Raw genomic sequence first — 24,305 nt, 5'->3', positions numbered from 1 at the left:
CTGGGAGCAGAGGATGGGTCCATGGGTTATATACAAGTCAGAGCTTTCTCTCCTGCCACAGAAATCAGGGGAGTTTCACCATTTTTGGAGTCCTGCTGGTACTGGGATATATCATCCTCGAAATCTGGTTTGTGCATAATGTGCAATTTTGAGGGGCCATGCAGATAATGCAATAACATCTTCCTTTTGTGCACCCCAGGGCTCTGAGGGTTGGGGGAAGCAACAGATGCTTCTGGGTGGATGTGGAAACAGCAGTGCTGGATGGCTTGATGTGAAGCAGCTGAGTCCTGCAGTCCTTGAGAGATAAAGGCTCCCAGATAAGCAGCCCACGGATAACTGGAAAAGGCGACTACCCAAAGCAGCCGCTCCTCCTGGGCCGCCTTTTGGATTGACCTCCCCTCCTGTTGCTTCCTCCCATCTGTAGGAAGATAAAGCAGGGGAGAGGTTTTTAAAAGCAAATAGTGCTCGAGCAAAATCCGATTGGAAAAGGATCGGCTTTGGCTCAGAGTCTGTGAGCTTTGGTGCTCTAATTAGCACAGGGTTGGGGCTGGCGAGCTGGGTGGGAGAGCAACCAGGCCTGGAGAAGGAAACCGTGGTTTCCTCTTCAGGTCTTTTGGCTGGTGACAGAGGGACTTGGATCCAGCTGTGTTGGTGCTCCTGGGGCTGCCCTGGCTCAGTGCTGTTTGCAGTCCTGGGATTTGCCATGTGGCATCTCCTTTCTTCACAAGCTTTGTCGAGGGCTGCAGGGAGCTGCTGGGCTACGTGGCCTGGGACAGCTCTTTGTGGCACCATTCGTGAGCCCCAAGCATGGGAAAGGGCCCCTGGACAGGAGAGGGAGGGAAGGGAGGAGGAATGCAAGTCTGGAGAGGAGAAGTGGAAAATGCCGGGAGTTAATCAGGGCAGGATTAGCATGTCTTGATAAGCCAAGATGGGCTTGCAAGGCTTTGAATCCAGGGAGAACAATAGCATATGGTTCCTGTGCTTTAGGATTTACTTGGATCTGCTTCCAAGCAGGCTGCTCGCTCGCAGCAGCCCTCAGTGTTGCCAGTGCTGGCTGCAGCCGGGACTCCTGCCATCCTCTGGCCAGCAGCACCTTGGCTCTCCTCTGCAATCCACACTGCTTCCCTGGCTCTGCTCAGGCTTTCTGGAGACTGGAGCCGACTCAGGAAGTGTGTTGGGGTGGCCACGGCCTTTGGGCTGCAGGAGCGGAGGTCAGGGAGCATCCCGAGGGAACAGCCCCACCGCTGTTGGTTGTGCTCTGGGGAGGTCTCTGGGTCACAGATCTCTTGCTCTTTTTTGTCTCCCCTCTCCAGCTGCAGATGGGACGTTCTCTTTCAAATACAGTCCTGGAAAGCTGAGGGGAAACCAGTACAAGTCAATGATGTCCAAAGAAGAACTCGAGGAAGAACAAAGGTAAGTTGAGTTTCCTTTTTCTTCTTGCCCAAACCCAGCAGATTGACGTGCCCTTGGAGCAAGCTGGGTGTGCTCAGACCTCTCTCTCCCCATACTGCCCTGGTAGTCTTAGGCTCAGTGTCTCAGAGCACCAGTGTTCCAGACCTCTCCCACCCAGGAAGACAAGAGAACAAATGAAGTCACTCTGATTTAGGAGATGGACACAGTGGCCCTATATACTTTTATAGCTGTTCAAGCTTCTTCTCTGGATGCTTAGACCAAATTTTCCAGCTGATGCAACTGCTGTAGTTCTCCTGATCCCGTTAGTACTGTGTTTATATATATCTGTTGAGGACCTGATCTGTAGCTACTTCCCCTCCCTATGCCCTGTGGGTGTTCTCCAAACCAAGGACATGGGCACAGCTCAGAAATACTGGAGCAGACAGTGAGTGTGAGGCTTTAGAGCTCCCTGAGATGGGGCTGACACTGGAAGTGTCCATGCCCAGGGCTGCCTCCTCAGCTCTAAGTGGTGAGGATTTGCCATGTAGTGGGCCCAGTAGAGATGGAGGGTTGTCCATGTCAGACTTTTTCCTGAAGTGTCCTCCTGAGCCCTGTATGAAGAAAGGAAGAACCTGTCCTGTTACAGAAATCAAGCTTTCTGGCTCAAGATTTCCCAGCCTATACAAGGGAATAACCCCACAGCTGAGGGCTCTGTGGCAGGCTGCTCCCTTACAGATGTCTGCAGCTCACACCCCTTCCCTCTTGGGTGAACTCCAAGGAACTGATTTCCCAGTGGTGGCTCAACAAGGGCTGTTGGACTCAATTCTCCTCCCAGTGGTGTGCACCTCCCAGAATGATTTAGGGGCATTTGTCATCCCTTGCCTGTCATATCGTGGTCTACCACCACAGCTGGCCTGGTGTAAAAACCAAGAGGAAACTTGAGAGCAGTGGAGAAGGCAAAGATGAGGGATCACACCTCTCCCCTGGTTTAGGCATGTCCTGCCTTGCCTCGAGGCCCTTGGGAATCATCTCTGTGATGCCAGCAGCTGGGCTGGCTGAGGTTTATCTCTGTGGTGTGAGCAGGGTATTGTGGTAGGCAGAGTAAATCCAGAGAGCTGCCCTGCTCTGGGGCCAGCAGCAGAAATGATTCTGCATTGGTGACATCAGGCAAAAAAGTCTGTTTTCTTTCTTTTGTTATATCTTTGTTGTGCCTGAAGCCCTCACCCTGTAAAACACTGAGCAGGGCTGTTAGTGTCACTGTATTTTTCACCTGGGAGGGAGGTGGTGGAATGAACTGAGTGAAGGTCAGAGATACCCATGGGGCTCAATGGGAATTGCTTTTCAGGATCCTGCTAAACACCAATGGAAAAGCATACCTGCAGCTGGCAAATTCAAACTCTTTGCACCAGCAGCTCCATCCAAAGCAGCTGAGCAATGGCTGCTCAGGTTTCAGGGCCAGAAGTCCTGCAAGTCCTTGGGCTGGTTCCTCTGTGGCAACAAATGGCCCTGCTGTCCCCTGGGGACACTGAGAGGACATTGCCCATGGACAGCAGTGGGATGGGGGTTTTGTACTCAGGACTGTGGAACAGGCTCCAGGGGGTGATGGACCTGTCCTGGGCACACAGCATCTCCCAGGCATCGCTGGTCATGTCTGTTTGGAGCATTCCCAGGGCAGGACAGTGCACCTAAAACTGATGGACAGTGCCTGGGCTTCGGGTCCCTTGGAGGCTCTCGACAGCCTTCCACACTGAGGGCCATTGGCAGATGTGTTTTTCCTACTGCTCCTTTGTTTTCTTCTCTTCCATATTTGTGTTGTTCATTTCTTTAAGGCAGCTGTGTGAATTTTTTTTTGTCTTGCTTTGTTGCTGGCTTACTTTTCCCCCCCTCAAATCTTCACTGCGGCATCAGCAGCTTTTCATTGCAGGCCTCGCAGGCGGTGCAAGGGGGCAGGGCTGCTGCCAGGTAAGCTCCTGGGCGAGCTGAGCGCAGTGGCTCAGCCTTGTCCTGCATCCTTCTCCTTGTCCTTCCATCCCTATCCCCCATTCCATGCACCCCGACTGTGCTGCTGACCTGCTGTGACCCAGGTTTGCCGCCTTTATGTTGCAGGATTGAGCTGACCTCTGATCTCACATCTCTGTAGCAAGTACCTTAGGTCCTCGGCCACAAACATTCTTGCAAATCTTTTTGGTAAGGAAATGCTGCTACTTAGAAGTAGTGGTACCACTGGTAACATCTGCTCATGTGTTGGTTTGCGATTTTTTTTTTTGCTTTGTTTTGGTTTTGGGTCTTACTTTCCAGGGGAGGGTTTGTTCCTGAGCTGCAGTTGGTTGCCTGTCCTACCTCCCTCCCCATGTCCCTCCCCTTCCCTCCTCATAACAGATTAATGAGCCTGCTCCTCTCTGCTTCCATCTCACTTTCCGTGAGCACTCCAGGGGAAATGAGGGCTCTCACATTGGGATGATCACCTCTTCCATCTTGGATGCCTGAAGTTGGATATCCCACAAACACTTCTTTTTACTGATTTAGAAAATTTGGGCTGCTGAGTGGGCAGTTAATCCTAAGGTGTGTTACCAAAGTTGAAACAGATTTAGTGTTTGCTTTTAGCCCTGCCACTCCTCCAGTTTTCCCACGGACCAACAGGTTCCCATGTGAAGCATCTTGTAAGCAACATTCCAAAAATGCAAGTGGTACCCCCAGATTCCCTTGAGGCTACTTGTTGTGTTGATCAGTAGACCACAAGTCTGAATTATGGGATTCTTTGTTTTTGGAGATGCCATTGAAAGTATTCCTTTTCTGTTCTGAGAGGAGCTATAGGATTCAGACAGGAGAGGATGGACACGCAATAGATTTGGCTATTTAACCAAAAAACCCACTTCTGTTCTAACCTGCATCCCTGCAGAAGTTGTGGTTGTCCTCCCTGGTATTCACTTGAGTCTTGTGGTTTCAAACTGGTGCTAAATCTGGACTAAAAGGGGAAGGAATGTGACCTTTACTGAGTGATGCAATTTCCTGCTTCTGGTCTTAAAAAATAAAGGGAGTGCTCAGTGAGGGAGGAGAGTAGTAAATCCAGTTGGCAAATACATCTGCTGGGGTAGTGGCTGTGCTTGATCACACCTGGTGGGTCACCAGTACTTCTAGAACAGAAGCACGTAGCCTTTGCTCCCCTGGGGGAGAAAAACAGTCTGGGCAGGAAGGGGAAGAGTGCAGGGGAAGGATGCAGCCCTTGGTCAAGGCAGCACAGTGTATTTCCCTAATCCTTCTCTTCTGCACCTGAGGCTTTTGGCCATCTGTAGCTGCCATGGTGCAAAGCTCTAGTTCAGGAGATATGAGTTGTGGTGGTGCAGCTGCCCCTGCTCAGGCAGGGCTGAGGTTGTAGGTGGGAGACACAGCCCCCAAGTGCTGGCTGTTGGGTATTGCTGTCCTGGCTGGGCGCCTCGTGTGGGTGAGGGAGCAAGAGGAAGGGCTCCCCAGTGTGCCTTCAGGGCCTGGGCCTCATGAATAGATTGGAATGGTCACTGCCAGGGCCTGGGCCTCATGGATAGATTGGAATGGTCACTGCCAGCTGCTCTTGAAACCTCCCTTAAGGTTGAAAGAGGTTAGTGGTTTTTTTTTTTTAGTTAGAAATGAGTATGGTCAGGGCTCTGCTGAGCACTGACAGCTGCAACAAGGCTCCACTCATAGTAAAAGAGAAAACAATGAGGAGAAACCATCCCCTTGGGTCTCTGCTTTCAGTTCACTCTTTCCATGAGGCAGAGCAGGTCCCAGCCAAGCCCTGGTTGGCCTCGGTGGTGCCGAGGGTTTGAGCCGTCTGTGCTCTGTCCTTGTCACTATTGACTAGGTGTGTTGGCTGGAGCAAGGAGAGCAGATCCCAACTGACAGGCTGTGGAAAGGTCTCACCTCTCTGTCCTCTGTCTTGTTTCAGGGATTGAGGGAGAGGTGGGAGTGAAGAGCCAGAAGTTGCCCCATGGGGCCTTGGCTAGGGCATCGTTACAGACCCCTTGAACAGGGTCTGAGAGAATGGCACCAAACTGCTCAGACACGCTCTGCTGTTGGCAGGGCACTCATGGATGGAGCAGGTGATTCCCCCAGACCACAGTCAGCCTCTGTAAGACCAAGGAGAAGGTAGGGATGGCTGCCCAGTTTCCCTGGCTAATGGGCTCAGTTCCCACAGCCAGGTGACCCATTCTAGGAGCAAACTCTCCTCCTGCCTCTCAATCCTCCCTTCTCACTTCCTGGCCAGCCGTGGATGGGTTGAGGTGACACTGCTTTAATACAGACTGGGTTTAAGCCTAGGGTTCTACTGCAAGTTTGGATTCATGCAAGGGGAATTGGATGGCTGTAAATCTCACTCTCATCCCTTTTCTTGGTGGTAGCTTAGCAATGGAAACCTGTCTCCTCCTCAGGTGGTTTCAGAGTGCCTCTTGGTTACAAGGCACTGAATAAAACTGTGCTTGAATCCTGGAGCTTCAGCAAGGCAGGGTGCCCTGGGCAGACCCTGGCTCTAGGGAGTGCCTGCTCTGCCAGGCATCCTGAATCAAAGTGGGGATGCAGCTGTGACTTGAGAGACAACCGTGCTGAAGTTCATTTTTGAATGAGACAATGCTGGTGATGACAACTCTGGTGCTCACAAGGGCAGGAAACAGCTGCAGGGGTTTAATGACTGTGTTGACAGACTTCGACCTATTTCAAACATCGCTGCTACTGGCCCTCCAAAAATAAGTGGGTGGACAGGGCTGGAGGAGGTTGCATTTCGGGAGAGCTGTCCGTTGGCATCTGTCCCTGTCCACCCCCTGCATTGCCATCACATAACCCTGGCTCACTTGCTTGCTCCCCTCTCTGTATGGCATGAAATCTGGGCCTCTATCTCCTTCCTTCTCTTTTGCTAACCTTCCCCCTACCCAGTGGCTTTGTTGTCCTGTCCTGTCCTGTCCAGCATGGTGCTTCTTATGGATGAGGGAAGCTGGTAAGTTTGGGCTTTTATTGGGGTTTTATTATTTGTTTGCTTCTCATCTTCTGCAGCACGATAGTCGTCCCGGGCTGAGGGAAGAGGAGCAGCAGCAAGGGGAAGGGAGCAGCAAGGGACTGCAGAGCCCAGGGCTGTGGGACTCTGCAGGTCAGGCTGGCCACTGCTTCATGCAGCCACCAGCCGTGGGGATGGCCCCACCACAGGCAAGGCTGCTTTCAGCCACAAAACACCCAGTGCATGAGGGTTTCCCTTCCACCTGCCTCTTGTAGGAAAGGGCACTGTGTGTTTGGGGGTTCCTGCTGAGGTCCCCCTGCTCTGACACTCCCTCCATAGGTCCCAAGCTCCACTTGTACGAGGAGGGAGTCTGCTGGTGGCCTGGTGCTGTTCTCTGCCTACACCATATCCCAAGGGAAAATGTCCTCTGACCTATGAGATGTCAATGGACTGGAGCTCTGGCCGTATTTATAGTCATGACTGAGTCATGAATCCCCAGCAGCTTTAAAAACTGAGGAACTCAGGATGCCTCCCTTGGAAAGCCAGGGAAAGGGAGGCCAGGAAGCCCCTTCCCCTTCTCCTCCTCCTGTCCCAGAGAGGAAACCTTTGCAAACTCCCCCATAGGCTTTGCAGCGTGAGAGTCTCTGACCCTGCCTTGGCATGAGATTTCAGTTCAGACAGCAACTCTGCTGGAGCTCCTGGGTGTTTTCTTCTGGCTCAGGTCCTGAATTGTTGTAGCTCGTGGCTGCTTCTCTGTGTCTCCCTCACCCAGCGCTCACAACTTTTCTTCATCTGCTTCTGCTTAACCCCGTGCAGCATGGGCAGCTGGCTGTTCTCTGCCTGCTAATTCACTGGGAGCCTGGCTCTGCCTCCCCTGCAGCTCCTCTGCAGCCAGGAGAGACTGAGGGCTATGGGGAATCGGGATATCACACCAGGCAGGGAGCAAACTGGTAGGCAGCAAGCTGGAGTACAAACACCAGAGGAAAATGCAGGCTGGCCCATCCATGGCTTTTCCCACTGCTCTGGTGTTGGCTGGGGGGTCAGGAGTGTTGCAAGGGAATGGGCACACAATTTGTGGAGGTGGTCATGGCCTCTTGGCTGAGCTGGTCAGAAGCCTGAGCCACCTTCCTGGCTGTGCTCTGGCCTTCTTGGCTGTTGCTGCTGTGGCTGGGAAATGTGGGAGGCTTCTGCCTTGAAACGGTGGTGGGCAAGGTCTGCTTGGGGGGGTGACACAGCCCCTGACCCCACTGACTCCTCAACAGCCCCTGTCCTAATGGCTGTGTGACTTGTGCTCCCTGGTCATACCAGCTCTGGCAGCCCCCACTGGTGTTCCTGAGGTATTGTCCAATGTCAAATGCACCTTTCAACTTCTCTGTCCCACTGGAGGAATATCAGATTTGTGTTGATAGAAGCTCCTTTTGGTACTTTTCACTCTCCTGCTCTTCTCTTGTCTAAGCACTGTCTCCCTGTTCAGCATTTAAATCCTCTCTTTGTGTTTTACTGATTGGCTGAAGGAACTGGTCTCTGCTTATGGGACCACCAAGAAAGCTTAGATTTAATATGTCATTCCTCTTATTCTTCCTGTGATATCTTGATCCTAGAGAAGAGTGGGTTATGGTCACTACCAGAAATGAGATGGTAGCTGTCCCCATGGTAAAGAAACAGGGACAGGGATGATGGGACCAACCCCAGCAGTGAGATGGGAGAGAACTGCCTGGAGAGAGCTTGACCATCCATTGCCAGGTCTGCCCAGCACTCAGGGCCTTTCTTCACTTGATCTTGATCCTCAAGGGTCGGTCCTAGTTTGTTTGGAGTGCGAAGAGTCTGAAGCCAGATTGCCAGGATTTCAGACAGCTGATGGTCCTGACAAGCTAAGCCAAGGAAAGGAGTTGGGAATGCTCCATTCTTCTGAAAATCAGCTTTCTAAGTGAAACTTCTAAAAAGGGCACATGCCAGAGGTGGTTACAGCAAGATGCTATGGAATCTTCTCAGAGTGACTCAGGACTCCTTTAGAAAGCTATAGGTTACGGATTGGCTACAGGATTTCCTGATCTGCTGCAGACTTTTACACACAAGAGATAAATGCATGTGGGAATGCCAGTTTGTTAGTGAGGTCTGCTCTCAAAAGCAAGAACCCCTGTGCCAATGCCATGGCTGAGCTGGAGTGTGGGGAATGCTTCTGATGCCACCAGAAGGACTTGCAGTTTCCATGCTTCAGGAAAAGCATGGTCTTTGAGATCTTCAGTCCCTGAGCCACCCTCATATTCCAGGACCTGCTTTTGTCTGGGCTCCTTGTTCTCCAGCTGTTCCTTACATAGAACCATGTCCAGCTGACAGATCATATGATTCAGCAACTTGGGCCTGAGCTTGGGCCAGAGCAGATATTTGGATAATCTATATCTGAAGAAAGGATACAGCTTCTGGCAAAAGAAGACCCTAACCTGGTTTGATTGATGTGCTGCTGGGGGAAAGCATGCTGATCCAAGGAGAATGGAAAGCAGAGAAGAGCCAAGGATAAGCAGTGGCTCAAATCTCTGAGCCTCCATCCCAAGTTAATTAAGACTTTCAGGTTCTGTGGCAGCAATGCCAGAGCTTCTCAGTCTGGGGCGTTATATGGCCCCAGTGTCCCAGTGAGGGGCTGCCTTGTGCTCTTTAGTCTAATCCCCCTCACAGCTTTCTCCAGGAGCAGAAAGGGGTATCCCTGTTGTGCAGGTGGGAATTTATGGCTCTGATGGACATCCTCCATTAAGGCCATGCTTGTTTTGAGGTCTTCTCACCCCAGCTGCCAGTCTGGCCCTGTCCTGGAGGTGAGTATTCCTGTGAGGGGTTACCACTGAGACGCTCTGACAATCCTCCATCCCTCCCTGCTGCAACTGCGGTGGGCTGGAGGGGACCTCCCCTCCTGGGCCCCCGTGGCAACGAGCTTATGCCCTCACACGTGAAATCTGATTATGCTTGCGTGACTTGAGCGGGATGATCCGGTCCTCGGCACCGCGGATCCTGCGGAGCGATTATCCACCCCGGAGAATTTCCTTGCTTTGTCCTAATGGTCCGGCCACTGAGCCTCCGCAACGTCGCTCGAGTAACCGCGGTCCCGCGTGATGCTTCACCCGGCATCTCCCGCCCGGGATCCGGGTCACCGGCTGTGCTGGCGAGGCTGCTGGAGAAGGGAAGGTTTTGCAGAAGAAAAGAGGAAGAAATGAGGCTGTTACTTGGTGGATGGCAGGAGTAGGCGAGTTTTAAATGAGGTTCAGGTGTTATGGACAATGAACCCGATTGAATTCAGGAGGAATTAGGCTGGAGTGCATCTGTGTGTGTTTGTAAGTGCCCAGGTAATGTGTGTTGTAGCTTCCCTCCACTTCAGTGCAGGTCTCTGTCCGTGGGCAGCTGCCCAGCCTTCTGTTGGGTGTTCCCTGTTGTGGAGCACTGATCCATGAGAGATGCTGGGGCAGTAAGGGCAGAGTGAAAGGTTCAAGCTGAGACCACATTTTCTAGCCCTGGCTCTGTCAACAACATGCTGCAAGACCTTGAGGGAGTGCCTGGATGTCCCCCTACATAAAACACATCTAATCATCTCACCCTCCTTCCCTGGGATACTGGGAGAGCTTCCCAACAAAAGGAAGCCTTGTGACCTGCAGAGAGTCTGGGGTTTTTACCTCCTTCCCTTGAACAGACACATCCGTGGGAAGATTGAGAAGGGTCAACACTGCCTTGAGAAACTAGTACTCGTTCCTGGCTCGTATGGCTGCAGGTGGGAAGAGGAATCTGGGCTGGACAAGGGTGCCAGCAGCCCAGGGAGGCTCTGCACAGGATGGTGAGGCAGCTAATGAAAGCTTCCAATTAGTTGGGCTTCTCCAGCTCTCATTAGTAGGTCAGAAGGGCTGTAACTTAGATTGGTGCCAGAACAAGAGGATTTACACTTCTGATTGGGTTTCGACTATCCTGCTGCAGGTGACTTTGAAGCAAAATCCTTCTTAGAGGCATGATGTTTGCAGTGTCTTGTTCTGCCCTGAGGGGAGAAGTTGCCTTGCCTTCCCCCCAACACACACACACACACTCTGAGTGTTCCACCTGCTCCTTTTATGTGAATAATAATGAACCAACCTGAGGGGTGAAATGACTGAAATGATTTCTCTCCCTGTTTCTCTTTGCAGACCTGAAGACTATATGAAGTTGTCCCTAGCCTCCTCCTAAAGGCATCCCTTGGCATCCTTAAAGGCTTGAGAGAAATACCAAAACCAACCAAACACGCCCATAAGAGAAATCCATAAACCCTCAAAACTTGGGATCCCCTCTTGGTCTGAAGTTGAATTCTTCAAAAACTCCCATGGTGTCAAGTTTGAGGAGATCCTGTTGTGTGGCTCCATGGACTGGGGCTGGGCCCAAGCAGTGACTTGAGTTGTGTCTGGGGGGCTGGGATGAACCTTCCTCCCTCTCCCCCAAACAGAACCCGAAGTGAACACTAAATATGCAGCGAGTCTATTGTGTTCCTTACCATGTATTAGGCCATGAAATCTGTGTTGTTCCTTTCCTGGGGTGGACAAACCATAGCTCTTCTCCCAGACCAGCCTGGATCTTGTACCAGACTCTCAAGTTGTTTTGTCCTGGGGCCAAACTCCTCTTTATTTCTGGGGGGTGGGAACTCCCTGTGATTTCAAATGTTGTACAAAGCTGCTTTACTCTGAGGGGTGGAGGGACAAAGGGGGGTCCACATGAGGTATGGCAGACTGGACTGACTCAAATCTTGCTTCTGTAGTTATTTTAGCAGAGACCTGATTCTGTAGGTGTTCAGGAGACTCGGGAAGTGCTGAAGATTGATAGTTTAGCTGTTCTGTTTGTGGCAGAGGTTTAGGAGACCACACTTTGGCTGCTGTAAATATCTGGATCCTCACTTTTCCCTATTCCAGTTCTCAAGAGGAGAGGCCCGAGGAGGTAGCTGTGGCATCAGGGGTTTCCTCTGGCTCAGGATCAGACAGTGGGGGTCCTGGGAGAGGCACATTCCCATTCCTCTGCCTGTCTGCTGTTCAGTGCCCTCTTCTCTTGGTAGCCCTGTGGCTTGTCCATGGGAGCCAGAGTTCTGCATTGCCCCCCGGCGCTGTCACATACAGCAGATTATTTTGGCTGGGCACATATTCCTGCTTCAGACATGGCAGGTTTTAAATCAAACCCAGCTAGTCTGTAAGAGACAGAAGAGGGTCTGAGTCCTCTAGTGGTGTTGTAGAAACACCAGGCTGGGTGGGGATGTGTCCTTCAAAGCTCCTCTTTCACGACAGCCTCTTGGCTAATGCTGCAAACATATCAGAAACCCAACAGGCTGCTTTTTTTTTTCCCCTCCCTTTTTAATTCCTATGCAGACAATACTTGAAACCTTGTACACAGTTGTCCTTTCCAGCGCCCGGGGTTGGCAGACTCTCGATAAAAGGGCTCATTTAAAGAACAGCAGGAGGCTTCAGCTTTAGAAGAGGCTGGGCTGCCCCTTCCCAGCCGACAACTGCAAGCGTGTTCAGTGGTTTGCATATGAATTTAGGCACATCTGGACCCTCTGCTTCAACATCCCGCTGGTACAGCCGCTGTCTCCCCTCGGTGCTGGCTGGCTGACTGTGTCCCGAGCACCCAACTATGCAAAGAATGCCTTATATACGTTGTGTTTAAGTTACATGGCAATATGTACATCCAGCAAAGTCTATAGTTGAGTCCAGATTTTTTGCTAGTGGCAGCAAGCCAATCTATTTCTTCAACTCAAATGGCTGTCTGGGTATTTTTTACTTTTGTTTGTTTTGTTTGTTCATTTTGTATCTGATGGTGGCTCTTATACAAAGGACTGTAATTCTAGTGGCTTGAATCTGTAAAAATTGCCTTTGTTTGGTCCAATAAACCTTTGAATAGTTTATTTGGTTTGTGCTTGTTCTCCCTGCTTCCAGCAGCTTGTAACTTCTTTCTCAAGAGATTTGTGTTGAAAATCTGGATTTTAGGTTACAGGTATGCTCTGCCCTCCTATGCCTTTTACCATATAAATGATTCCACTGGCTTCCTTAACAATAGAGTCAGATCAGGGGGAAAATCAGGGATATTACCTTATTTCTGCTGGAGCAACACTGTTGCAGCAGGATTCTGGTCTTGTTTGTCCGCAGAGCAGTTCCCAGTGCTGAGCTCTGCCCAGGATTTCAGCTGCTGTGGACGTGGGTGCCAAGCAGCTCTTGAAATGGGGTTCTCTAGCATACCTATAGCTCACTGATCCAAACCTCCAGTTAGTTGCAAAAGACTTGGACTGAAATGTCTAAAAAGAGCCCAGGGGAGCTAAGTATGCAAATTCAATTGCCTACCAAGAAGAATTAGGCTACTTTGAAAATCCTTAATTAATCTATTTTGTCAGCAATAAGTAAAATCCTGTTTGACTTCCCGAATCCAAGTAGCTTTAAGGGCAGCACTTAGGGGAAGAGAGGATGATTTTACTTGTGAACGGGGTAGGTTTGATCTGAACTCATTAAAAAAACCCAAACAAAACCAACCCGGAGCACTACAAAGTTGTTTTGCAAGGTCACCTTTGATAGGAGAGGCTCCTCTTTGAACACAGTTTCATGTTTGTGATGCCTTACTTTTCCTTCCCAGGCTCTTTTCTCTCTTTACCTTTTTTTGCTGTCCCTTTGTTGTAGGTTATGTAGCACAGAGTAACAGCAGTAACGGCTCTTTTTTCTGTTTTTCAAATGCACAGTCATGATAGAGGGGAGAGCCAAAATGCATTGATGTTGTGCTTAAAAAGAGTAGAGCAAATACTGTCTGTGATCCTGATTTTGGAGACAAGGAAACAGGCCTTTGGGGAGCTTTCAGCAGTGTTAATGTCTGTGAAATAACGAGTGAGGGATGCAGACCTGCGTGGAGCATTCCCAGCTGGCATGCATTGCAGACACAGGAGGCCAGGCTGTGTATCGAATTTCTCCACACCAGACTGGCAACGTGCCCTCTGGTGCCCAGCGGTGATCTAAAATAAAATATTGATCACTAACGACCCTGCTTCCCTTCCTCTCGTCTGGAAAGGGCGGCTCTTCATGTGAGCACAAAACATTACAAAAGAGACAGACAAATCCAGGCTTTCATAACTGAAAGATCCCACATCATTATCGGGATATGTTTGGCCTCAGGACCGTTGCATTTTAATTGCAATAGAATTGGCAAACAAGCTTGATTTAGCCAGGATCTGCTTTTTTCCTGCCTTGTTTGCTTCAGCAGCGCTGAGAGGACAGGCTGTTGTTTCTGCTTCTGCTGGGGCTTAGCCCAGGAGAGGGAAAAACACAGAGCAGGAGTTCAGCACATGAAAAAGGTTCCTCTACTCACTCCTGTCTCCTTCCACTGATCTTGTTCATGGGCTGGTTGCTGCTCGTGGGTTGATGCCGTCCTTCCTTCCAAGCAAAGACTGTGTCCTGGGTTTGCCTGTCAATAGTTATTACTACCTCTCCTGTTACTGGAACAGCTGATAGCTTGTCCACACTGGCCTTGCAGGAAGACTACCCCAGGTTATCTAGTGGCGTGTATTTAAATGGATTAATTAAATGGTTTAAAGCCCGATGTGGGAAGCTGGCTGTGGCAGGAAGGAGGACTCTTGAAAGGATGACCACGTAGAAGCAAATGCCAGTTTTGTCTTTCTAGCCCACGGGTGGTCTAAAGATGCTAAACAAGCAGGAGGAGCTGGGATTGTGGCAGATCTGTGCTCTAAGCTGTCACTGAATTCTGGCCCCATGCTCATGCAGAGGCAAAATAAGCCTTGAAGTAATAGAATGTAATAGAAAGCTTCTCCCTTGTTACAGCTGTAAAGCACCACAACCTCATTAGTTCTTTTAATCTCACACAGGAGAGTTGGGTACAAGATGTGTTGGGCAATACAGCAATGTGACCTCAGTCAGGTAGGAGTCCAGCAGTGGGAACGTACCAGTCCACAGCCAGCCCTGCCTGGAGCCATGGGCACAATCATTTTAACCCAAAAGAGGATTTTGTAGACAGTTACATCAGTTCATGAGCTACTTGTGAGCAAATGACACTCCTGTGCTGCCCACCCTCCTGTATCCCTGAATGATGACAAGTAGGTGTATGACCAGTATAAGCCCTCCTATAAAGCTTCCACAAATAAAGCCCTGTCACAGATATCAACCTTTGTGTAAAATGCTTAACTGCTTCAGGGTAGGGAAAAATCAAGATATTCTCTGCTATGGGGAAACGGGTGTAATCATCTACTAGGGAAATCTGGGTGGTCCACTGGTCAGCCTCTGCCCACACTGGGGTCACCTCATTGCTGGACTGGCTGCCTGGGTCCATCTCACCATTTCCCACTGGCAGACAAACTCGAATCAAAGCAAATTCCTATCTGTGATCTTATTTTCCACTGGCTGATTAAAGTCATGTCCACACTGAGAGGTAGTCTGGTCTCTAGTTTTAAGGTGGGATATGCATTTTGAATTTAATAGCTATTCCTGAATTACTCTGTATCTACATACTCTCATTGCAGAATAAAAGGACACTGCTGTTGAATCTTAATCCAGGTTCATTGTGGAGTCTGCTAAATTGGGACATGCTGGTCTTATGAAATTCCACATGTCAAGTTATCTTGAGAAACAGAGTTTCAAGTTATCTTGAAACTGTGAGCATAGATAAGCCTTAAGGAACTCCAAAGCTAGTGTTGAAGCAGTCTGGTTTATCTCCATATTGAAAGAAGTGCAGAGAGACGTGCATTATGATGGGGCAGATGGGAAAGGGGAGGAAGGAGAACCAGAGGCTCTCTCTGTCTTATCTCACATGGGCAGATTTCCTGCAACCAGTAAGGCTTGTACAGTGACCTGCGTTTGGCTCCGTGTTTCATTTGACCATGGTGTTCTTGCTCCAAGTGCCTTCTGGGGACCGGCTATTCCTACTTCTCCTTTTCTTCTTGACAGGGTTCAGAGAGAGCAGCTGGCTGCCATCTTCACACTGATGAAGGAAAAAAGTGACACGTTTGGAGAGATGTCTGAAGGAGACATGAAGGAGCAGCTTAGACTGTACGATATATAACCTTGCAGCCAGGGGAGGATGTGCCCAAAAGCTATTTTGGCCCTTATTATGCAGGATGCTGGAGTCTGTAGTGCTTTAAACGTGTCTCGTTAGTTATTTTGCAGTTCCAGTTTGTTTTGCAAACACATACAGGCTGGTGATATGTATTTCAAAGGACTTGTAATTCCTCACCTTTTTTATCTCTCTCTTTTTTTTTTTTTTTAAAGAGCTCTCACATTATTTTCATCTCGTACAGAGATTTCTTACCTTTTTCTGGCTGGGTCACATGTCTCAGTCATATAAAGCAGTTAAACTCTTTAAAGCAGTCATATAAAGCAGTTAAACAACTTTTTTCTGGCCATGCTTTATGCAAATGAACTTTCAAGCCTCGTTTCAGATATCAGTTTGATATCTGAAGAAAGCCAAAGATGTTAGAGGTAAAATGGATGAAAATAGTCGAACCACAGAATACCTGAGGTTGGAAGGGTTCTAAGGAGGTCTGTAGTCCAGCCTCCTGCTCAAAGCAACATCAGTTATGAGACCAAGGCGAGTTACTCAGGGGTTTATCCTGTTGGGTCTTGAAAACCTCCAAAGATGGAAACTGCACAAACTCTCTTGGCAGAGAGGCTTCCAATCCTCCAGTTAGAAAGCAAATAGCCAAAGGCAAGGCATTAGTGCTCTGATTAGGGGTGTGTTGCCGTCCTCATCTCCTGGGAAGGAACCCTTCATCCTCCTTCACGCTGGCTTTTTGAAACAAATCCAAGCCGGTTCCATCTGACCTCCTTGAGCTCATCTTCACGCCCGAGGAAGCAGAAGCAAACTTCAACCTGGAAACACAAACACCTCTTCTCCTCCTGACACTGGTAAAAGGAGCACACAGAGGTGGCTGACTTTAATAAAGGATGATTGTGTCCACCTCAGATACTGCTCTTCTAACATAAAATTGTGTGGGAAACTACATACTTAGAAAATCTCTGTGAATTTATCAAGTATTTTCAAGTCTTGACCAACGCTTGGTGGTTTGAATAGAGTAAATCAACGAGCATTCCTAATTATAGCTAAATGTCTTCTGGTGTACTTATCTCTGCTATGAAATCCTGTTAAATACTTTCTTATCAGGAAGGATTTTCTCAGTTTTAATAACTGCTGACAAAGGAAGGCAACATTTTTTGACCCAGTTTTAGGGAATGATCTCTTAAAAGATTAGGTTTGCTTTATTTTGTGTAATCCTTTTGAGTCTGAGAAACCTAATATCTCATTATCTGTTCACTATCTCCCACTACAGCATATTCTATAAAAACAGACTATTAGACTTTTAAGAATTATTTTATCGTCTAATTGTTTCACTTAGGTCAAGGCATATTTATAATGAGATGAAGCGGTTTTCCTACCAGTCATGATTTAATCTAAATTTAATGTCTGAAAATTACCTCTTCTTACCCAACATGAATGAATTAAGTGGGAAAAGCAGTCCCATGATATGAAACATCACTTGCTGTGGCTTGCTGTGTCCCTAGGACATGATTTCCTTTGTCAAGCTGTGCAAAGGGAGAAATGTAGAACATTTTTATATGGGACTTTTCCCTAGTTCAAAACTGAAAGTAGGATCTTTTCCAAAGCTCTTTGTGAAAGCAACCAAAGGAGAGTTAAGGTTTAGTTGATTTTCAGTCTCTGTCTTGTAGACTTTACAGTTTATTTCCAAAATATTTTTGTATTGCTTATGTTATGTTTGTGTCTTCTCTGAATAGGAACATTTCTGGGGATTAAAAAAAAAATAATTCCTCAAACTCCTCAGTTTCACATTATGCCAGCAGTGATAACGCTGCTTAAGGCAGAATTCAAGGCTGGAATTCAGCCTGTCCTGCCCATACCAGTTCTGAGCAGTGTCACCAAAATGTTTAGATGCTGTTGATGACAGGACAGTGGTGAAGCTCTGTTATTTACTAGCTTGAATTTAAGAAAGACATTAAGAGAAATAAAAAAGCCTCTGCATAAGACATGAAACAAAAGGGTTTCTGGATGTGAAGCCCATGGGGTTTGTATGGTACATTTTCTCTGTGTGCATTGGCAAGGCTGTAATAAAGAGGAGCCTGCTGGACATGTCTGTGTGAGTCTGTGAGGGCGGTGGGGAGGTGCTGCCCAGAGGGACCTGCAGCCATGGGGTACATCCCAGGGTACTTGGTTGGGCAGCTTCTGAGCTCCTTTACCCGCTGGGCTCATCAATATTTATACAGGAAATGTCACCAGTTGCTCTGGCAGGGTCTCCCCTTTATACAGGAAATTTCACCAGCTGCTGCAGCAGAATCTTCCCCTTGTGGGTATCGTCCTTTCAGCAATCACAGAGTCATAGAATTACAGATGGTTTGGGTTGGAGGGACCTTAGAGACCGTCCAGTTAAACCCTCCCTCCATGAGGGGATGGAGGCACTCAGGGGTCTCCATAAGGCAACAGTGGCACTGGGGGGATGGCAGCACTGGGGGTCCCGTGAGGAGACAGCAGCACTGGGGAGTCCCCATGAGGGAACAGTGTTACTGGGGGGTCCCATCAGGGGATGGCTGCACTGGGGGATCCCCATAAATGGATGGTGGCACTGGGGCATCCCATGAGGGGATGGCAGCACTGCGGGTGTCTCCACGAGGGGATGGTGGCACTGGGGACTCCCTATTAGGGGTTGGTGGCACTGGGGAGTCCCTATGAGGGAACGGTGGCACTGAGGGATCCCATGAGGGGATGGTAGCACTGCGGGTGTCTCCACAAGGGGTTGGTGGTGTCTGGCCACAAGGGGTTGGTGGCACTGGGGAGTCCCTATGAGGGATTGGTGGCACTGGGGAGTCCCTACAAGGGAACAGTGGCACTGAGGGTCCCATGAGGGGTCGGTGGCACTAGGGGGGTCCCATGAGGGAATAATGTTACTGGGGGATCCCATGAGGGGATGGAGGCACTGGAGGGTCCCCACAAGGGGACAGTGGCACTGGGGGGTTCCCATGAGGGAATAATGTTACGGGGGGATCCCACGAGGGGATGGCGGCACTGGGGGGTCCCCACGAGGGGACGGCAGCACTGGAGGGTCCTCATAAGGGGATGGCAGCACTGGGGGGTTCCCCACGAGGGGATGGCGGCACTGAGGGGGTCCCCACGAGGGGACGGCGGCATCGGAGTGTGTCCTCATGAGGGGATGGTGGCACTGGGGGAGTCCCCGTGGCTGCTACACCCCGTTGCCACGGCAGGCAGGGACGATCGCCACAGCACACACATGTCCCCGCCGGGCCCCCGTGAGGCAGGGCCGGGTTGTCCCCGCCCGCCCTCCCTAACCCGCCATGTCGGGGGCGGGGCCGCTCCCGCCCTCACAGCGATGGCGGCGGCTCCGGGGGCCTTCGTGTGGGCTCTGTGAGGGCTCTGTGAGGCACCCGAATTTAGGAGCTCGCTAAACACAGACACACATCCTAGTCTGGGAAAGGACGCACTGCTCATCCCGCTCATTGTACCTCCACAGATCAGGCAGCTCAAGGGGTGAAAACTCATCTCTTTTATGCAGTAAAGTTCACACGAGCCCGCCCGCCTAATACATATTTGCTTGGGTGATGTGATCTTACCTGAAACATAAAGCTCTTTTCTTCATTCAGCAGCTTCTGTTGTAGAAGTTACCAAAAGTTATCTGGCAACTTCAGTTTTGTTTACAAAAGGTGAAAAAAATCAGTCTGGGGATTGATAATTCGACTTGAAGAGCACATTGTTTATTCTGTTTATTCTTCACAGGGTGCGAGGTGGGGGTTTCCACTAAGGAAACACACCAAAGGGTAAAAAGTTACCTCTTTTATACAGTAAAATTCACCTTATAAAAAACCCCCACCTATCTAACGTATATTCGCCATGGACCTAGTGCATATTTATTTGGGTGATGTAATCTTGCCCAGTGCATATTTATTTGGGTGATGTAATCTTGCCCAGTGCTTGTTTTACTCGGGTGATAAAAGTCTTCCTTTATTTGGGTAAATCCTTTTCTTCAATCCAGCATCCTCTGTCCTGGAGGGTATCAGAAGTTATCTGACGACATCAGTTATGTTTACAAAAGGTGGGAAAACTCATCCCAGGGACAGACAGAAAGACAAACATCCACCTCCACCTGCCTGTGCACTGATGGTTTAAGTTCTTTATTAAATCTATGTACTGTTCTTTATTAAATCTTTTTGCACCTACAAGTTTATTTTCCATCTTATGTTGCCTCCTGTGCTGTGCAGGGGAGTTCTGGGATTTTTTGCAAACTATGTCAAATATTTTTTAATAAATTCCTCAGGGGTATTTCTCAGAATGAATCAAAGGCAAAAGTCCTCACTTAATACCCTCGAGAGGAGAACAAGCAGGAGTTTCCAGATCACCTTTGGAGTTATAACACTGAAAAGCATCTCACTCATTCCTGCCTCAGCCCTGCAGTCCCTCATGTCTCTTAGTCACTGTTTCCAGGCAGGGAATTAATTTATAATAGTCAGGATTTATTCCCCTAAGAATGGTGGGAACAAAGTTTAAAAATCATATAGATAACAACCCATTTTAGAGAATATAATTTTCTCTAGGTCGTGAAATAACTAGTTCTGAAATTTGTGGTATCTGGTGCCTATAGGGAATTTGGGTAGTGAGTGAGGGGCACAAGCAGCTCCTGTTTTAAGAAAGCAGCTTCACCTTTGCTGCCATTTTTATTGGTGAATCACATTTTGATATAACATAAGGACTGTATAAAAAACAACCCCCTTGTTACTGAAGCCTTTTCTACCTGCATTTCTCTGTCTGACCAACATAACCTCAGATGTGTTGGAAAATGTACAGTGGTGTCTTCTACCTTCTGGCTGTGGCAACTGAGTGGTATTTGGGGGTTTTTTTGTATTCTTTTTTCATGATGTGACTAAAGCTCAGGAATGTCATCCTTCTTGTGAGCCTTTTCTAAATGTCAAGTGAAGCAGCTCAGATTATGAGTTATGGAAGGAGCACTGGATGGTAAGAATTCCTAAAGATAGATGGGGATGGAGTGCCAGTGCCGTGGATTTGAAACTGACTTTGTGCTGGGACAGGAGCAGAGCAAACCATGGAAGTCCCTGTGGTTTGTTTGGGTTTTTTTTAAACTTTGAATAGAGCTACTGTTCAAATGTATCCAGTTACTGGATCCCAGCCAGCACCTCTGGAATAGCTGTGAGAGATACTTTTTTTTTTTTCCCTAAAGGGGAAATTCTCCTGTCTGAAATACTTTCTTAATTCCCAAAGTAGGTTTGGAATGCAGTCACTGAGGTTTGTGCTGTAATGAGTGAGTCACGGTCTGCTCAGCTTTTGGGAATGGTGTGTGTACTGTTTGCATTTGTCAACTGCTAAATTGCTCCGGGAACAATACACTAATTAAGATGAGATATTGCATAGTTTGTTTCCTGTTAATTTGTCTCAGAGAAAGCGGATAATTGATTTTGTTTTCCCTCAGAGGCTGGTGCCAAACATACTGTGGGGATTGAGACATTTTTCAGGTGTTGAACCAAGTTGTTGGGATTGCTGCTGTAGAAAGAGATGAAAGAGCCAACTGACATCATTCTGGGGAATCACAAGCAGTCTCAAACACATCTCCAAAACTGGCAGTGTGACTGGGCCAAGCGTGGCAGGGGGGGCTGGGAGCCTCCTCTGTGTGGGTCATGTGGACTCATTGCCCCACCAGTGAGTTCAACCAGTTGTTCCCCGAGGTAAAATCCAAAAGGTGAGGTGTGATGAGTCACCTCCAGTGGGGTCGATTTTTCCTTCTCTGTAACTGTAAAGAGATTGCAGCCCTGGTGCAAGGACCACTGACACTTTGGAGAGAGATAGTGCTGCCTGGCAGTAGAAAGCAGGGTTCTTTTTGGAGCTCTTTGTTACTGCTCTTCTAAAATGGCTCGTGTTTTCTTACCCAAGGCTAACCTAAACACAGGCCTACAGCGCTCACAGCTGGAAAAAAGCTCATACACTGCATGTTCGTAAAAGGTGAGGTGTGGGAGAGGCAGAGCGAGCACCGTTTATCCTCTGGAGGGTGCTGTTGTTTTGTACTAACAGCACAGAGGGCCCGCAAACCTCCGAGGGAACATTTCGGGTGCTGTTTGCTTTAGGGAGGATTAAGGATGTGCTGTCCTTTTCTCCTTCTCAAATCTCTCACGAATCCTGTATGTTGTGATCCACCTGTTCTCCAGCATTCCTGAGACTGGCTAAACTTAGCTAATGACTCAGATTTTTCTGAGCAAATCCTCCTGATCAGGACCAGGACTTTTTTTTTAACATTTCTTAAAACTTCCCTTGATCCCCCAGCCCCCAATAATTGAGCTCTTTTTCAGCTGTGAGATGAGTATTTGTTGGCTCGGTGGAGGTATTTCCTACTGTAATGTGTGTGACATTGTTCTAATGGTCTTGAATTTTATTGCCTTGTTTTATAACTCATAAAGATATAACTGCAATCCTAACAAAGGAGATGATGTCTTGGATCGTTGCCTCTGTCATTTTTCTTCCTTGTCAACACTGTTATAGCCTTTTTATCAGAGAGGAAACCAGTACCCTGCGTGCTGTAAATAAAATTCTGAAATCAGTTTATAACACTGCCTATGACTCAGTTTGTTCTAATTTTGCTACTGATAATTGATGGAAGCAGAAATTAACCTCAGGATGCTGGTTTTGAGGAAATGGGAGGGTGGGAAAGGAGTGTTGGAAGTGGTTAGTTTGTAGTAAGTGAAGATGGTCTTATTGGTTCAGTAACTCTTCTGAAAGGTGACGCTTTGACTGTAGTGCCTTCCAGCATCAGAGGACTGGTGTCATCTTCTTTCCATTTCCAGATACCCGAGATTCTGGTAGCAGAGGAGAAAGCTGCAGTCTGCTGGCAGTAGCTGCTTCTGACAAGCACTGCTAGTGCGTGGGGTACAGGTAGAACCCCCCGCGTGATATCGCTGGTTCAGCTCAGAGCACTGTATAGTGAGATATCCTCTCTGAGGATGCCAGTGCTTCATATGTGAAGCAAGTTCTGACTTCAGGTGAGTAGCGGCATCAGATTCATGCTTTAGTTTGGACTCAGGTCCCAGTTGAGGCACAGGATCTTTTTAATCCCTCCTGTCACCCTGAATTCCCTTTAGCTGTCACTGTTTATGTGGAATGTGTCCTTTCATGTCAGCAAGGACCACTGAAAAACCCAGCTGTTTAACTTTGGAGGAGAAACAGTATAGCCCAGGAGGCAAAGGAGATGACTGTGACCTTTGGAGTGAAGAGGGACTTTGTGAAGTGACTGGGTGGATAAACCAGACTGCCTGGGGAAACAGATTTGCAAAGAGCTGGAATGACTGACTGCTTAGGCTTGTCCCAGCATCTGACACTTTACTAAAAGTTAGAGCTATGTCTTTTACAAAAGGGAAGAGTTATAGATTCTGGATACTTCCAAGATATGGTCAGAATGGCTGGGAGGGAGACTCACACCTGTTGATTTCTGAACTTTCTGTTTGTTTTGGCTTTTTGTTAAAAGATCTGTCTATGTGCTTATGCCCTTCAGTTTTGATGGGTCTGAATAGATACTGTCTGTTCCACTTCCACGCTTTGTTCTGTTTGTTTTTCCACCGTGATGTGAAGCCAGTGGATGAGTTACACAGGGTGTTACCTGCACAGCAGCAGTAGAAAGACCAGCAGAAACCGGATGGAGAAAATAGAAACCTCAGCTTTTCTCTGTTCAGACTGTGCTGAAGTTTTCACACCCACACGCTTAAATCAACTTTGTAGTGGTGAAGTTTGACTTTTGGCATGAGCAAGAAGACTTCTATTTCAGGCAGCACCACACGAAAATTTTAGGTTGGGTTTGCCAGTTCTTTCTCCTCTGTGGGCTGTGCTTTTGTCCTGCAGTGAAGGATTCCTGTGTCTCATCCGCTGTCCTTGTGGCAGGATAGAGCTGTATGACCTTAGTGAAGAAGGGGAGTACCACTGTGTGTGAACCCAGTGACCTTGAGATAGGAGCAGAGGCATTCTGAAAACTTGTTTTTAGGGGGGAAGTTTATCTTCCAGCTATTTTCAAGCTGCCCATGAACAGCCAAGAGCATTGGGCCTCATTTTGTGTGTAGACCACAACAGATTCAACAGCCCTACAGTCACACTGTTAAATTGGCAGTGCTGTGAGTGGGTTGATGAGGTGGTTCCCTAAAATGTCCTGAGGAAATTGCACTCTGTCCTACACACCTCCTTTGCCTTGCCTTTTAGAAACTGCTCTCAGCACAGCTGAGGTGGGAAACAGGCTCCTCAGGGAAGTGGTCACGACCCCAACCCTGCCAGAGTTCAAGCAGCATTTGGACAAAGATTCCAGGCACATGGTGGGATTTTTGAAGTTGTTCCTGTGCAGGGCCAGGAGTTGGACTTGATGATCCTTATGGGTTGTATTGAGTTTATGTGGCCAGGTTTTGGTAGCGGGAGGGGGGGGTCTACAGGGGTAACTTCTGTGAGAAGATGCTGGAAGCTTCCCCCATGTCTGGCAGAGCCAAGGCCAGCCAGCTCCAGGACAGACACACCACTGGCCACGGCTGAACCAGTCAGTGATGGCAGTGACACCTCTGGGACAACATGTTTAAGAAGGAAAAAAGTTATTGCTCCGGTGTAATTGCAGGCAGAGAAGAGAGGAGTGGCAGTGTGAGAGGAACAGGTCTGCAGATACCAAGGTGAGTGGAGTAGAAAGGGAAGAGGTGCTCCAGGCACCGGCGTGGAAATTCCCTTGCAGCCTGTGGTGAAGACCATGGTGAGGCAGCTGTGCCCCTGCAGCCCATGGAGGGCAGTGGGAGTGCAGAGATCCACTTGCAGCCTGTGGAGGAGATCCCCACTGGAGCAGGCAGATGCCCGAAGGAGGCTGTGATCCATGGGAAGCCCATGCTGGAGCAGGGTCCTGGCAGGGACCTGCAGACCTGTGGAGAGAGGAGCCCACCCT

At 48.7% G+C, this 24,305-nt stretch overlaps 1 protein-coding gene across 7 annotated transcripts in view; it reads left to right on the top strand.

The window, feature by feature from the left end:
• MXRA7 (matrix remodeling associated 7) overlaps positions 1-17,465 on the top strand; it is a 30,208-nt gene extending 12,743 nt beyond the window's left edge. Inside the window, exons 4-7 of one of the 7 annotated variants that reach the window (XM_039390203.1) lie at positions 1,314-1,413; positions 3,301-3,354; positions 3,499-3,579; positions 10,507-12,242. In XM_039390203.1, coding sequence (XP_039246137.1) covers positions 1,314-1,413; positions 3,301-3,354; positions 3,499-3,532 — 188 coding nt within the window. In that variant the 3' untranslated portion in view covers positions 3,533-3,579; positions 10,507-12,242. The other 6 variants (XM_027729938.2, XM_027729963.2, XM_039390204.1 and 3 more) reach the window with 6 other exon arrangements.
• The last annotated feature ends 6,840 nt before the right edge of the window (positions 17,466-24,305 follow it).

This window comes from Pipra filicauda, unplaced genomic scaffold, assembly GCF_003945595.2.
Source record: "Pipra filicauda isolate LSUMZ 115617 unplaced genomic scaffold, ASM394559v2 scaffold80_size11013439_pilon, whole genome shotgun sequence".
In the NCBI taxonomy this organism is placed as follows: Eukaryota; Metazoa; Chordata; class Aves; order Passeriformes; family Pipridae; genus Pipra; species Pipra filicauda.
The sequence above is the reverse complement of the archived record's forward strand: the minus strand, read 5'-3'. Positions and strand labels throughout refer to the sequence as shown.